Below are 14,184 nucleotides of genomic sequence, written 5' to 3'. Positions count from 1 at the left end.
ATTAATTACTGTGTTTATGCTGGGATTTCTGTAGGTTGTGATTGTATTATTGACTTACAGGAGGTGGTTTGGTTTGGTTTGTCTGCTATCTATTCCCTGTGTAGCTAGTATGGCCTTATTCAGTGCCTTCGTTATAGCACCATCTGCCCAGGTGTTTCCTTTATCACATCTGGACTCAGGTTCCAGCATGGAACTTTGTTTTCTACTCCAAAATAACAACAACAATAAATACTGTCTCATTTTCTGGTGCATTTGTAGCTTTGCTTTTCTCTGTTAGGCCTTTAATCTGTCACATTTGCCTTTCTGTGTGATTCAGGATGTTCTAACATTTGCCTGCTGAGTGCCTTGTGGCTCATGTGGTTCATAAGGTGCTGTGTGTCTCTTAGACTATGCCCATGAACGTAGGGTCAGTTTCTTTCCACTTGCTTACCACTTTTCACCAGGAATACATTATTAAGAGCATATACCTTTATATTCATTGTACTATGTCTTGATTTTAATGTTTTAGTGTCTTCAGGAAGTTCTTCATCTGTATCCCCTCTTGCTTGTTGGTTTGGTTTTATTTTATTCTGTTTTGATACAAGGTCTCTGTCCTGGAACTTGCTGTGTAGACCAAGCTGGCCTTGATCCTGCTGCCTCCACCCCTGAGCTCTGGGGTTGGCATGTATCACCATATCCAACATGGATGACTTTTCAGTGGATCTATGAGTTCTCATCAGCTGAGGATGCATGAGAGAGATCCTGGACTGAACTATCTCCAAAGCTGAGTGTGACTCTGCTGTTTAGCTCTGCTCAGGATGCTTGTGGCCCTGGTTCATCAAGATCACATTCAATACCCAATTAAGATGAATGAAAATGTCATGACAGCGTGTATCATCACAGTTGTCTACTGTAGTGACTTCGGCTCTCATGTGTGTCAGCACAGACAAAAGCTTCAAACCCGTCAGTCTTTCATGGTGGAACAGGCTTATGTACTTGGTGAACTGGAACACTTTGTCTCAAGTCTTTGGCATAAGACAGAATTCCATCACGTAGTTTTGTAGAATCTTCTGAGAAAGAAGAGCCTGTGTTTGCTCTCTTTATGCTGATAGCGCAGCACATGAAAACGCTGAGTCGTGCTTGCTTCAGGGACAGAGCTCCTGCTTGTTGTGATACAGTTAATTTGTCCACACATCATCCGTTTTTGTGTCAGCGTTATTTACAGATCAAAGTAAGCTTTGTAACCTTTTCTTTTGTAAAGAAGCTCCTGGGGGTTTTCTGTAGCCCTCTAATAAAGTGTCAGGGACATGGGCTGTGGGACCAGAGGCCCAGACCCCAGCAGTGTCTTCTTCTGTAACTGTCTATCTCTCAGTGTCTCCTATCCTCTTCCAGCTGCAGGTTCATATTTTCCAAGTATTAGTTTTATCTGTCTTTTCAGAACGTATCTGCCATTCTGTCACCTTTACTCCAACCCTGTGTGTCTTAGTTAACTGTCTTGATCACACTTGGCAAAGGCTATCTATTCACCGAGGTTTTATTTTTGTTAGAGAACTAACTTTGGGTTTATTTATTAAATAGGAGTTCTTCTGTGGGTGCAGGAGGCAGAGACATGGAATTTGGAGATCCGGTACTCAGTATTTGTCATGTTAGATTGACTGTTGGGAAACATGCATTCCTCACTGTGCTCAGAGCTCTGTGACTGCAGCTTTAAAAGCTTCCTTCCTATCAGTGATGGCCACACAGTCCTCGCGTTTAGGAGGCTGAAATGGAGAAGTACTGTGAGTTGAGAGCTAGCCTGAGCTACATAGTGAGTACTGTGCCAACCTGGGCTACAGAATGAGGTCCTGACTGAAAAATACATCAAATAGAGGTTGGGAATGTAGCGCCCTTTGTTTTCTGGTCTCTACTTTTTTCTCTCGTCCTCTGGGTTTTTTGCTCTATTTTGTAGGAGTCTTCACAGTTATATTCCAGCTACTGTTGTCTTTGTAATTCTGCGTTACATTGTTCATTTCTTCCTCCTCTTCTGAGCCCTCTGTGCCCATCTGTCTTAGCATCTTACTCATTTCATTCTTGGATAAAGCAGTTTGTGTGTTTCATCTTTTGAGGGTTCTGTTTAGTTCTTTACCCCATCTCTTAATTGGGGAATCTGGTTTTTTGATGTCCTTTGCTATGCAGATGCCTTTTAGCGTCATGGATCCACACTTACTATACCTGTGCTCTTGGAGTTGTTTAGAAAGTCCCTTCTTCTGCCAGTGAGTTAAGGCAAATCCCCAAATTTCTCTTCTGTCAGATTGAAGGTGTCTGCTCTTGTGTTGAGCTCTTTTGGGGGGAGGGGCAGTTTTCAAGACAGGGTTTCTCAATGTAACAGCCCTGGCAGTCCTGGACTCTCTTTATAGACCAGCTGGCCTCGAACCCACAGTGATCTGCCTGCCTCTGCTTCCCAAGTGCTGGCATTAACAGTGTGCGCCACCATGCCCAGCTTTTGTGTTGAGATCTTTAATTCATTTAGAGTTGACTTTTATGCAGGGTATTAGGTGTGAATCTGTTTTCATTCTCCTATCTGCACCTATTCAGTTTGACTAACATGATTTGTAAACATGCTGTCTTTTCTCCTGTGTATGCTTTTTGGTCTCTTTGTCAAAAATCAGGCTGGGCATGGTGCCTCACACCTTTAATCTTAGCACCTGGGAGGCAGAGTTTCTAAGAGTACAAGGCCAGCCTGGTCTACATAGTTAAAGACAGCCAGAGCTGTCTTTAAAAAAAAAAAATTCAGGTTTTTGTAGGTATGAGAGTTATGTGTCAGTCTTTCTTCTATTCTGTTGATCAACACATCTGTTTTATGATGTTGGATTTTTTTTTTTTTTTTAATGTTTTTTTGAGACAGGGTCATCTCTCTACATAGCCCTGAACTTACTGTGTAGACTAGGCTAGCCTCAAATTCACAGAGGTCTATCTGTTGCCATGCCAGGCTACCATGCTCTTTTTTTGGTTTTTTAGGAAAGGGTTTTTTGGTGTAGCCTTGGCTGTCCTTGACTCACTGTGCAGACCACTCAGAAATCCACTGCCTCTGCCTCCCAAGTGCTGGGATTAGAGGTATGTGCCACCATGGCCCAGCTACTGTATCCTTTTCATTACTTATTATAACTTTATAGTACAACTTAAAATCTGGGGTGGTGATATTTTTTTCTTTTTTCTTTTTTGGTGTTTTGAGACAGGGTTTCTCTGCTGTGTAGCCTTGGCTGTCCTGGATTCACTTTGTAGACCAGGCTGGCCTCAAACTCACAGTGATCCGCCTGCCTCTGCCTCACGAGTGCTGGGATTAAGGCGTGCGCCACCATGCCTGGCTTGTTTCAATTATTTTATTATTTAGGTTTGTTTTAGCTTTGCTGCATTTTTTTGTTTGTTTGTTTGTGGGTGTTTTCATTTGAAGTTTAAAATTGATTTTCAGTTTCTGTGAAGAATTGTGTTGTAAACTTGGTGGTGCATTGAATCTTTAAGTAGGATGAGTATTTTGATAAGATGTCTACTTCCACTATACTGATCCTACCAGTCCATGAACATGGGTGCTCTTTCCATCTTCTTATGCCTTCATTTTTTTTTTTTTTTTTTTTCTTCAGTGTCTTGAAGGCTTTCTTTTGTATTTTTTGTTTTTTTTGTTTGGTATGGGTTTTGGTTTAGTTCTTTTGTTTTTTGTTTGTTCATTGTTGTTTTTGTGACTGGGTTTCTGTATGTCGTGGTGGCTGCCCTTGGAACTCAATCTATACTTGACCAGGCTAGCCTTGAGGTCAGAGATCTGCCTACCACTGCCTCTTGAGAGATGGGATTAAAAGCATGTGACACTACCCAGCTTTGAAGTTTTATACAAGTCTTTACATTTCCCATAAGTAGCTTTTCAATTTGTATTCTACTTTGTTTGGTGTGGGTAGATTTGTTTCATTTGGGTTTTTTGCTTGCTTGCTTGCTTGCTTTTGACGAAGTCTCATGTAACCTGGCTGAGCTTCTTGCCTGTAGCTTACAAGGCTGAAATCCAGGGGTGCACCACCAAATCCTGCTGTGGATTCTCGTTTTTGTGTGCTTTATTGAGTAGTTTTCTCTACTAAGCAACAAGAACACGGTTACCTGTTTTTCTGTCAGTTTTGCAGTTTAACATGAAGCCTTTCCTTTGGGTCCTTGAAGTCTGTGGAGGTTGACACGTGTGTGTACAATGGAATAAAGTCTTTTTTTCCAGGTGAATGTCTACTTAGCCTATACTCTACTGAAGAGATGTCTGCTCTGCCATTCCCAGTGCCACCTCTGTCTCCTGACTGTCCTTTATTCGGAGTCTTTCTCTGTCTCAGTTCTAAGTGATCTGTGACCCTCATGAGTCTTAAACTGGTATCGTGTCTTAATTACTTTGGCTTACTAGATTGTAGGGGGTTAGGGGCTTGTTTTTTGGTTTTGTTTTGTTTTGTTTTTGTGGAGGGTATTGGGTTTTTGAGATAGGATTTATCTATATAATAGCCCTGGCTATCTAGGACTCACTTTGTAGACAAGGCTGTCCTTGAACAAATGAAGATATGCCTGCCTCTGCCTCCCAAGTGCTGAGATTAAAGGTTTGTGCCACCATGCCCAGCCCTTGTATTTTTAAGATTCAATTATACGCTGTGCTGTAGTAGTAACAGGCCTTTAATCTCAGCACTTAGGAGGCAGAAGCAGGTGGATCCTTGTGAGTGAGTTTGAGGCCAGCCTGGTCTACAGAGCAAGTTCCAGGATAGCCAAGATAACACAGAGAAACCCTGTCTCAAAATACCAAGGAAGGAAGGAAAAGATTGGTGGATTCAATTCCAGGGCTGCCAACATGGCTCAGTGTTAAAATGTTTGCCATGCAAGCCTGAGCATCTAGGTCCATAGGTCTAGATATTTGGACCTGCTCTTTTGTGTGGTGTAAGGTAGTAACTAGGCTCTGGCAGCGGCCCTGCAGGGCGCTTCAGCACACTTTGTTGAAAAGGCTACTCAAAACTCAATGAAGTATGTGGGTTTTTACCAAAAGTCCAGTTATGTTATGAAAATCACTTCACTCTATGCTATCCTACATTTTACAGTAGTTTAAGTGTTCCAGTTGTTTGCACTGATAGATAGTGATCTTGCTTTGTTTTGTTTGAAATAATTGCCCACAAAACAGAAGGACACCAGTGTCTTCTTATAATCTTTGTTTCTGTAGACTTAGTAGTAATGTCCCCAGTTTCATTTGAGGTATTGGTAGTTTGAGCTAGCCAGAGCTTTCTGAGTTTGACATGACACCCCCCTACACACACACTTCTTTTTTCCTTTTAAAGACGGTGTCTTACAGTGTAATCCTGACTGGCTCAAAACTTGTTATGTAGACGCGGATGGCCTTGAACACAGAGATGTACCTGCCTCTGTTTCCCGGGTGCTGGGACTAAAGCTGTGTGCCACTGCGCCTGGTATTGTAATTGATTCTTTAGTACATTTGTGAATGAAAAGTAACTGTGATATTAAGACTTGGTTTATGAACTGGGCATGGTGGCACACACCTTTAATCCCAGCACTCGGGAGGCAGAGGCTGATGGATCGCTGTGAGTTTGAGGCCAGCCTGGTCTACAAAGTGAGTCCAGGACAGTCAAGGCTACACAGAGAAGCCCTGTCTCAAAAAACCGAAAAAAAAAAAAAAAAGACTTGGTTTATGGCATAACTTGGTGCTGGTCCTCTAGATTGTCATGGGGGCACTTGAGTGTGTGTGCTGTTGTTGGTTAGTAGAGCATTCTCCGTGACCTCTGAGAGCTACTTGAATTGTCACATTGTGAAGTACTCAGTTTCCTCCCTTTGTCTGGACTTTCTATCCATTATTAAGAGATAGGTATTAAAGTCTATGTCTGCCCTTTCCACTCTTCTTCATTCTCCTTCGAAAACGGCCGCATGGTAAAAGTCTCAACGGTTTGAAATGGGATTGTAGGTTAAGCGCTTTAGGATTGAGGAAGCTGATGGAAAGTGAAGGCCACCAGCTTAGTCTGCCCTTGGCGCTCTGGCTGCTCTCCACTCCCCATCTTTATTACAGCGTCCACCATGTAGCCCAGGCTGGCCCTGCTATCTGCCTGCCTCAGCTTGTTGTGTCTGTTTTAATTCTGTTGTGTGTGGAAACCCTTGCTGAGCCAGCAAGAACCAAGAACCAGATCCTGAGGTAAAGGGCTTTCCCCTCCTGACTCATCTAGTCTCCATCATTCTGTTGTGCTTTGGTTTCCATTGTATCTCTTCTGCCTGCATCTACATATCCCTCTTCTCTCCGAAGGCTTTAGTCTATATGGTTCGTGCTGAATTTCTCTGATGTCTCCTCAACTCCAGGCTGGGCATCCTGCTGGGAGGCAGTCTTTTCATATCTCTCTTAACATATTTTCTTTGGCCTTTTCTTAGGTCTGTTTCTGCTTGGTCTTCCCCGCACAGGTCTTGTGGGAAGTGGGGCTGGGAGTCCCCCGAGGAAGCCAGGGTATTTTCTAAAGTAAACAGGCTCTCAATCCAGGAAGGCCCTTTTTTAATCCTCCCTGGGCCAGCAAGTATTCTAAATGGGGTGCCACCTCTGTCTCCTTGTTCCTTGCTTCCTTGGTGGCTTTCTGGTACCCTTAAATAAATGTTTTGTTTTGTTTTGTGACAGGGTCTCCTGTTTTCCAGGCTGACCTTGAACTCATAATACTCCTGCCTCTGCCTCCCAGGTGCTGAGATTACAGGCGTGCACCACCACATCCAGTTCTTTAGTTCTGGAAATCTAACCCAGGGCTTCATACACGTAAGCAAGCACTCCAAAACTTGAGCTATATCTTCAAATCGTGTGTGTGTGTGTGTGTGTGTGTGTGTGTGTGTGTGTTGTGTTGTGCATGCGTGACATACACACACACGTGGTCCTCTGTTGGAGCGGTAAACACTCTTAACCACTGCCTGGAGCCATCTCTCTAGTCCCTTTAACTAGACTTATAATAACTGAAATTTTGAGCTCTTTCTTAGCAACAGGGTTGGGAATCCACATAATGGTTGTGGCAGAGGCAGCCGATGGTCCTGGAGCACTGAAGTGATAGGCCCTTAAAGAGTGTTTAGACATTCAATTTATCATATGGTCACACTGTGCCCACAAGCATTCCACACATGAGGACATGACTCAGGATCTACTCATATTCTTGTGGAAAGAGCTGTGTTATAGTAGACCAGTGTTCCCCAAGTAGTGGCCCAGAGTCCTCTAAAAGCACGTTTGATACAGTTTAGGGCTCAAATGGAAGTGGGAGCTTATAGCCAGCAGAACACTAACAAATATTAACAGAGAGCAAACAATAGGTCGCTTCTGGAAAGCAGAGTTCATACCAACCTGTGTCCACCTGTTGCCTGGGAAAAGTGACTCAAGAACCTTGAACCATAACACCTTGATCTTGCTGTGTCCCATGGCGGCTCACGCCCAGAGTCTTACCCTTCATGGGGGTGTTACTGCTCACAGGCCTGTGACCAATGACTGACACAGGTGGATGCTCCAGTGTTTGTGTGGTATTTGGTTTTTTTTTGTTTGTTTGTTTGGTTTTTTGCTTTTTCAAAACAAAACCCAGGCTAGCTTGGAACTCCTGTAGACGGACTAGCCTAGAAATTAGACAACAGTCTTATCCCAGCCTGCTGAGTGCTAGGATGACAGGCATGCGCCACCACACCCAGCATTTGTCTTGTAGTTTGAAGACATAAAACTTAAGTGCTTTGTTTGTTCTCTACTCAGATTACTCGAAAATTCAGACTGAATTCTGAAGGCAAACTTGAACAGACGGTCTCTATGGCAACCACTACACAGCCAATGACTCAGCATCTTCACGTTACCTACAAGAAGGTAACCCCATAACCTGGAGCAGCTCCCAGGGCCTGGGGCAGAGCCTGGCTTCTGTATCTAGCCCCCAGTTTAGTAGACATCCTATACAGACACAGTGTGGCCACAGGCTCTGCTGACACAGAAGTGTTGTCCAGATGTTCTTGTAATGGCATAGAAAACCAAATAAAAGGCCTTTATTTTTATGGCTGAGGATTTTGAATATTATCACTGTGTAGGCTGTACATTTTTTTTTTATCTGCTGCTGATAGTTTGTTTTCCAGTCTTTTCTTTAACATATTAAGAAAGGGGCCAGGCTGTGGTGGTACACGCCTTTAATCTCAGCCCTTGGAGGCAGAGGCAAGCCAGTCTCTATGAATTCAAGGCCAGCCTGGTCTATAAAGTGAGTTCCAGGACTACCAAGGCTGTGTAAAGAAACCTTGTCTTGAAAACAAACAAGATAAAGGATCACATGTTCCCTCCTTCCTTCCTTCCTTCCCCTGACCCCCGCCCATCTCCACCTACTTTTTTACAGGTTTTGTTTTTGCTTTTTGCTGGGGATCCAACCCATGCTAGTCAAAGACTATAGTGTGTACTACTGCACCCTCTAACAACTAACCCTTTTCTGCAAAAATACCCAAGCTAGCTTTGAACTGAGGCTCCTCCTGTCTCAGCCTCCCAAGTCCTGGGATCACAGTTCTGTTCCACCAGGCCTGGCAAAGCTTTTTTCTTAATTCACCTCTGTGTGGGAAGCCTCACATGGCACATAGAGACAGGGCCATAGAATACTAAAAACAGGGACAGACTACTCAAGCTGCCAGAAGTGAACGCCTGGGGACAATAGACATCACCAGGATACAGTTGCCAGCACCTCAAAGTAGAGCCCTGGGCAGGTACCGGAGGAGCCATGGGCCACACAGACAATAACAACTGTCCAGAGTCAGCTCTGCTGCCAAGAGGATGCTGAAAGAGCCTGTTGTACCATGGGAGGCTGCTACCTCCCCTACACCCCAAGTTCCCTCCCTACTTACCCAGCGGCTTGGAAGCTGTATTTAAATTCTGACTGGAAACACTTCCAAGGAGGTTAATTCTGCACTTTACAGCACATAAGGAGCTCACACACAGCTGGTCGTCCCCTCAGGCATGGTTGGCCTCTTTTTCTTTCTTTTTTTTTCTTTCTCTCTCCCCCCCCCCCACCCCCAAGTACTGAAAGTGGAATCTAGGCCTCACCACCCTTAGCCCCACCAGCCTACACTAGCTCTCAGCCTTGCCTGTTGGTTGCCAGTCTTCCATCAGCCTTCTCCCTGGAAGCTCTGTGTGTGTGACCATCAGATCAGCAGTGTTGCTGTCCTGCTCTCTGATATTCCTTGGTGTCACGCTGAGATTCTTTCAGAAGCTCCCTTGAGAACTGGCCGATTGCCCATCTGAGCTTTGAAGCTGGCAGACTCACTCAGTGCTTTCTCCTTGGGTATGAGCTTTTTGGGGTAAGGGTACCCTGCGGTGTCTAGAAACACCAACAGACAGCGCTCCCCACCCCCCACCCCATCTACCTACCCTTCCCTAGCTGTCAGTCCACACTTATTTGTGAGTTCCATACAATTATAGTCAGGTGCTCAGTTTATCCCCTAGAGGCCACAAGAGTCTTTGATCTGTGAACCAGGTAGGACTGCCTCCTCCAGACCCAAGTCGACTCCTCAGGCCCCAAAGCCATGGATCTCTGTAGTGGGTAGAAGTAGAGACCAGGGGTGGAGATACATAGGCGCCTTGTGTGAGCTGCTCAACTTCTGGGCCTTTCCACGAACAAAAGCCAGGAGGGTTTTGTTTGGAAAACAAGGGCTCATGTAGTCTAAGCTGATCTCAAACTCACTATGTAGCCAAAGATGACTTCCTACTCCCGATTCTCCTGCCTCCACCTCCCAAGTGCCTGTGACCAGGTGTGTGCCACTAAGCCCAGAGCTTCAGGCACACCAGGCTAGCACTTCACCAGCTGAGCCACACCCCCAGCCCCAGGAGGTCATTTTCTGTTTGTTTTCTTTTATTTTCCCTGAGATAACATGTGAAGCTACATTTGTGGAGCTAGTGACCTCCTCAGAGCAGTTAATTGTTAGCTTGACTGCATTGAAAAGCACCTAGGGGGTTAGTGAAGCACGCCCTGGGTGTGTCTGAGCGTCTCCAGACTCTGGTAAACAGTGAGAGCTCTGACCCAATCAGTGGATTAATCACTTGATGGATCATAATATGGGGGCATCATTAGGAAGTGGTGAAAGCTGAGAGGTGGGGCCTAGCTGGAGAAGTAGGTTAGGGAGTGGCCTTGGGGCCTGTGTCCTGCCCTGGCTCTTTCTTGTCTCCCCTTTACTCTGCTTCCTGGCCACTGTGCTGGGACTTGCTCCACTGCACCCTTCTGGCCATGATGGCCTGAAACTTCTGAAGCCCTGAGCAAAATAATCTAAACATTGCGTCATAGTGGTAAGAAAGCTGACTAAAACACGCCCCTCTCCTGACTACATTAGCATGTTACATACACATCAAAAATAGAGATGAGGGATTGGAAGGGGGTTTCAGTCAGTACTGTCTTGAACTTAGGCTCCAGTACCTATGCAAAAAATATGTATGGCCACAAATGCCTGTGTTGTGTCTGTCCTCCAAGCCAAACAACTGCCGCCTTGAGTCTGCTTGCAAAACAGCATCCCAACTGGACTTGCTGACTTATACTCCACCTCAGGGAGGGGTGGGGAGGGTCAGGCGACTCTCACCTGAGTATCCAGCCATTCCCTACTACCTGTTATGTGCAGCTGTGCCTTAATTGCTCATGACCTTGGCAAGGGGCTAGAGTATATAAGATGGAGCCTACAAGAACAGGGCTCCATCTGTGTGCTATTGGAAAGCCCTCATTCAACCATGCTGGGTAAGGGCTTTCCAGTGCAGGCTATTGGTACAGGGGAGCACCCACCTGTGGCAGAATCATGCCTTGGTTTGTCCTGGGGACGGTAGGAGAGGGGATTGACCACATCTCCTCATGTGAGGGATTTTAGCAGCAGCCCATAATCCCAGTACTTGCAAAGTAGAGAACGGCATCCCTGGGGTTTGCTGGCATTCAGTGTAGCCAAATGGACACACTCTAGAGTCAGTGAGAGAGCTGGTCAAAAAAACAAGGTGAAGGACTGGAGAGACAGGTGAAGCTTAAGAACACCTTGCTGCTGTTGCAGAGGATTCAGGTTCAAGGCCCAGCGCCCACATGAGGAAGGTCATAGTTGCTCATGGTTCCAGCTCCAAGGGGATCCAACACCTTCTGGGCTCCACAAGTACCCCCACACATAAATAAATAATTTTTTAAAACTTTTTAAAAATAAGGTGGAACCTGGCATGGTGGTGCATGCCTTTAATTCCAGCACTTGCTGCAGAGGCAGTTGGACCCTCTGAATTTGAGGGCAGACAGGTCTAGATGTTCCAGGTCAGCCAGAGCTAGAAACTCTGCGTGGAAAAATAAAGAGGAGGCCGGGGTGGTAGCACATGCCTTTAATCCCAGCACCAGGAGGCAGGGGCTGGCTAATCTCTGTGAGTTCGAGACCAGCCTAGTCTACAAAGAGAATTCCAGAATAGCCAGGGCTATGCAGAGAAACCCTGTCCTGAAAACCCAAAATAAATAAATAATAAGTGGAGAGCAATTAAGAAAAGATACCCAGCATCAACCTCTGACCTCCCCAACCCCCAAGCATACACAACGCTGGGTGTGGTGGGAAATGCCTATAGGCCAACCACTGGAGGAGCTGAGACAGGCGGATCTGAACCTGCCCTGATTGGCAAGCTTCCAGCCAATAAGAATCAGGCTAGAGAGGTGGCTCTGTAGTTGAAGAGCATTTGCTGCTCTTGGAGATGGCTTGGGTTTGGTTTTCGCATCCATGTCGTGGTTTACCATGTTTATAACTGCAGTTCCAGGGAACTTAACAGCCTCTCTCTATGTCTCCATGGGCACCAGCCACACATGTGACATGCATGCATGCATGCATGCATACATACATACATACATACATAAGGCAAAACATGCATGAAATTAGTCTAAAAAGTATTTTTAAGGGGCGGACAACTCCTGAGAAACAGCCCAGGGCTGTCCTCTGGCCCCCACAGGAGCGCACACATGTGTATGAGTGCCTGCACCCAAACACAAATTACATGGCTTAAGAGGTGGCTCAGATCAGGCACCTGCTCCGCCCACATCCTACGTCTTACACCTTTCTGTAACTCCAGCTCCAGGGGGTCTGACACCCTCTTCTGGCCCTTTCAGGCATCCACACATGCACATGAATGAAAATTACCCTTCAGGTGGGCTTCTTAGAGTTACAGCATTGCGGCATGAAGGGAACACAACTTCAAGTCTGAGGAGGAGCATCCTAAGAATAGCTGTTACAGAGCCGTGGGGGGGGGCGGGGAGTCCTGAAGGGAAGGAGTCCTTACTTCCCTGTAGCTCCAAAAGAGTAGGAAAATCGCCCCACTGTGCTCCCGACCCTCAAATCCAGCAGTTCCTTCAGATTCAAAGAACTACTGAGGTTTTGGGGAGTGGGGCAGGGTGGGGCTGGGGAAGTAGAAATCAGGAGGGCACTGATAAACCGTCGAGTGTAATTCAAGGCCTGCTGGAAAGTAGAGGGGCAGGTCTGTGGCTGCCAAGGCAAGGCAGAGAACAAAGAATGCAGCTGAGCGCCAGGGTCACAGCTCCTATCTTACCAGCTCTCCCTGGGGAAGAGATTGCAGAGAAGGCTTTGTGATCTAAGTTTCCACTTCAAGCTTAAAGTTATATTTTTTAAAATGTCTATTCTTTGATTCTGTTTCTTCTTTTTTTGGTTTTGTTTTTGTTGGGTTGGTTTGGTTTTTTTGGTTTTTTCAAGACAGGGTTTCTCTGTGTAATAGCCCTGGCCTGACCTAGATTAACTTTATAGACCTGGCTGGCCTCGAACTCACAGAGATCCACCTGCCTCTGCCTCCCAAGTGCTGGGATTAAAGGTATGTGCCATCACTGCCCAGCCTGATTCTGTTTCTTCTAAGTTGAAAACAAACAGCTAGGCAGTGGTGGCACACGCCTTTAATCCCAGCAGTCGGGAGGCAGAGGCAGGTGGATCTTTGTGAGTTCGAGGCCAGCCTGATCTATAAGGAGAGTCCAGGACAGCCAAGGTTACACAGAGAAACCCTGTCTCAAAAAACAAGAAAGAAAGAAAGAAAGAAAGAAAGAAAGAAAGAAAGAAAGAAAGAAAGAAAGAAAGAAAGAAAACAAAAATTGAAGACCGTTGATTAACATTTGATATTTCTGTTAGTCTATATACTTTTCCCATTAAAGACAAAGTTTAAATATGATATATTAATTTCTGACTGTGCTGTGACACTAATTTGGTATGTAAGTTCCATTGTTTTGTTTCTAGGAATGGTGGTTCTCTTTTAAGTTCATTTTTATCACGTAAGTCCCTTGCGTGCTGTTGTCAGAATTCTAGAACGGTACATCTGTTCCCTACAGGCACAGCCTGCTTCAGGCTTTCCCATGGCAGCTCTGCCAGCACACGCTAATGCCAGCATCAGACAAAGCATTTAGTCTTCTGCACATTAAACAGTAGCATCTGAAGCCTTTTGTGTCATTTTTAATTTTTCCAGTTTGTTTTTGTAACTGAGTTCTAGAACTGGGATTGCAAATCCCTGGCCTGTTTGGCTATGGCCCTTCTTCCTAGGGTTCTATACCTCAGTGCATGGGCAGAGTATGCGCCCACCCCCAGGAACAGGAGAGACCGGGGTTAACCTTGGATTTAGACCTATGATAGGTGGGGAATGAGTTTGAGTTTGTAGTTCTCGTGATTTTTGTTTGTGTTTTTATTCTTGACTCAGACTTCTCAAACTCCTTTGAATTAGGAATATTAATCCTAATCTCCTTGCTTTTAAATTACAATTTTTTATTCAGGTAAAATGCATGTAATGCAGACACTGAAGTCTGACCCTGAGTCATGCACACCCCTGGCCTTCCAACTCCATTTGTGCTAGTGCTATCTGGCTTAAAAGAGGCAGGCAGGAGTAAGCTCCCACTTCTCTCCACTGGGGGTCACATGTGCTGGCTCACCCACTCTTGATTGTGTGTGCACTCTTTCCCCCTTCCCCTTTCATGAATTCTATAATTAACTCATTTTGATTTAGATGCCTGCCCACCTGGAGGGCTGTCCTGGCAAGAGGGTTCTCTGTCAGCCTCTTCTGTCCCTCCTTGTGTCTTTAAGGAGTTTTTAGAGCTTGCCTCATACAGGCTTTCACAGTTCTTGTTCCATTTATGTCTCCCAACTTTTATCTTTTTGCTGCTGGAATGTGTCATACCCCCATCGTGTCCTCTAAGTAAAGATGCCTACTGCTCTCTGTGC

At 45.4% G+C, this 14,184-nt stretch overlaps 1 protein-coding gene across 2 annotated transcripts in view; it reads left to right on the top strand.

The window, feature by feature from the left end:
* Positions 1–8,037, top strand: part of Thap4 (THAP domain containing 4) — a 47,715-nt gene extending 39,678 nt beyond the window's left edge. The window contains exon 6 of one of the 2 annotated variants that reach the window (XM_051154391.1): positions 7,721–8,037. In XM_051154391.1, the coding sequence (XP_051010348.1) occupies positions 7,721–7,840 (120 nt within the window). In that variant the 3' untranslated portion in view covers positions 7,841–8,037. The remainder of the gene's footprint in view (positions 1–7,720) is intronic. The other variant, XM_051154392.1, reaches the window with a different exon arrangement.
* Positions 8,038–14,184: the final 6,147 nt, after the last annotated feature.

This window comes from Acomys russatus, chromosome 12, assembly GCF_903995435.1.
Source record: "Acomys russatus chromosome 12, mAcoRus1.1, whole genome shotgun sequence".
Classification (NCBI taxonomy): domain Eukaryota; kingdom Metazoa; phylum Chordata; class Mammalia; order Rodentia; family Muridae; genus Acomys; species Acomys russatus.
This window is presented reverse-complemented; position numbering and strand designations above follow the sequence as displayed.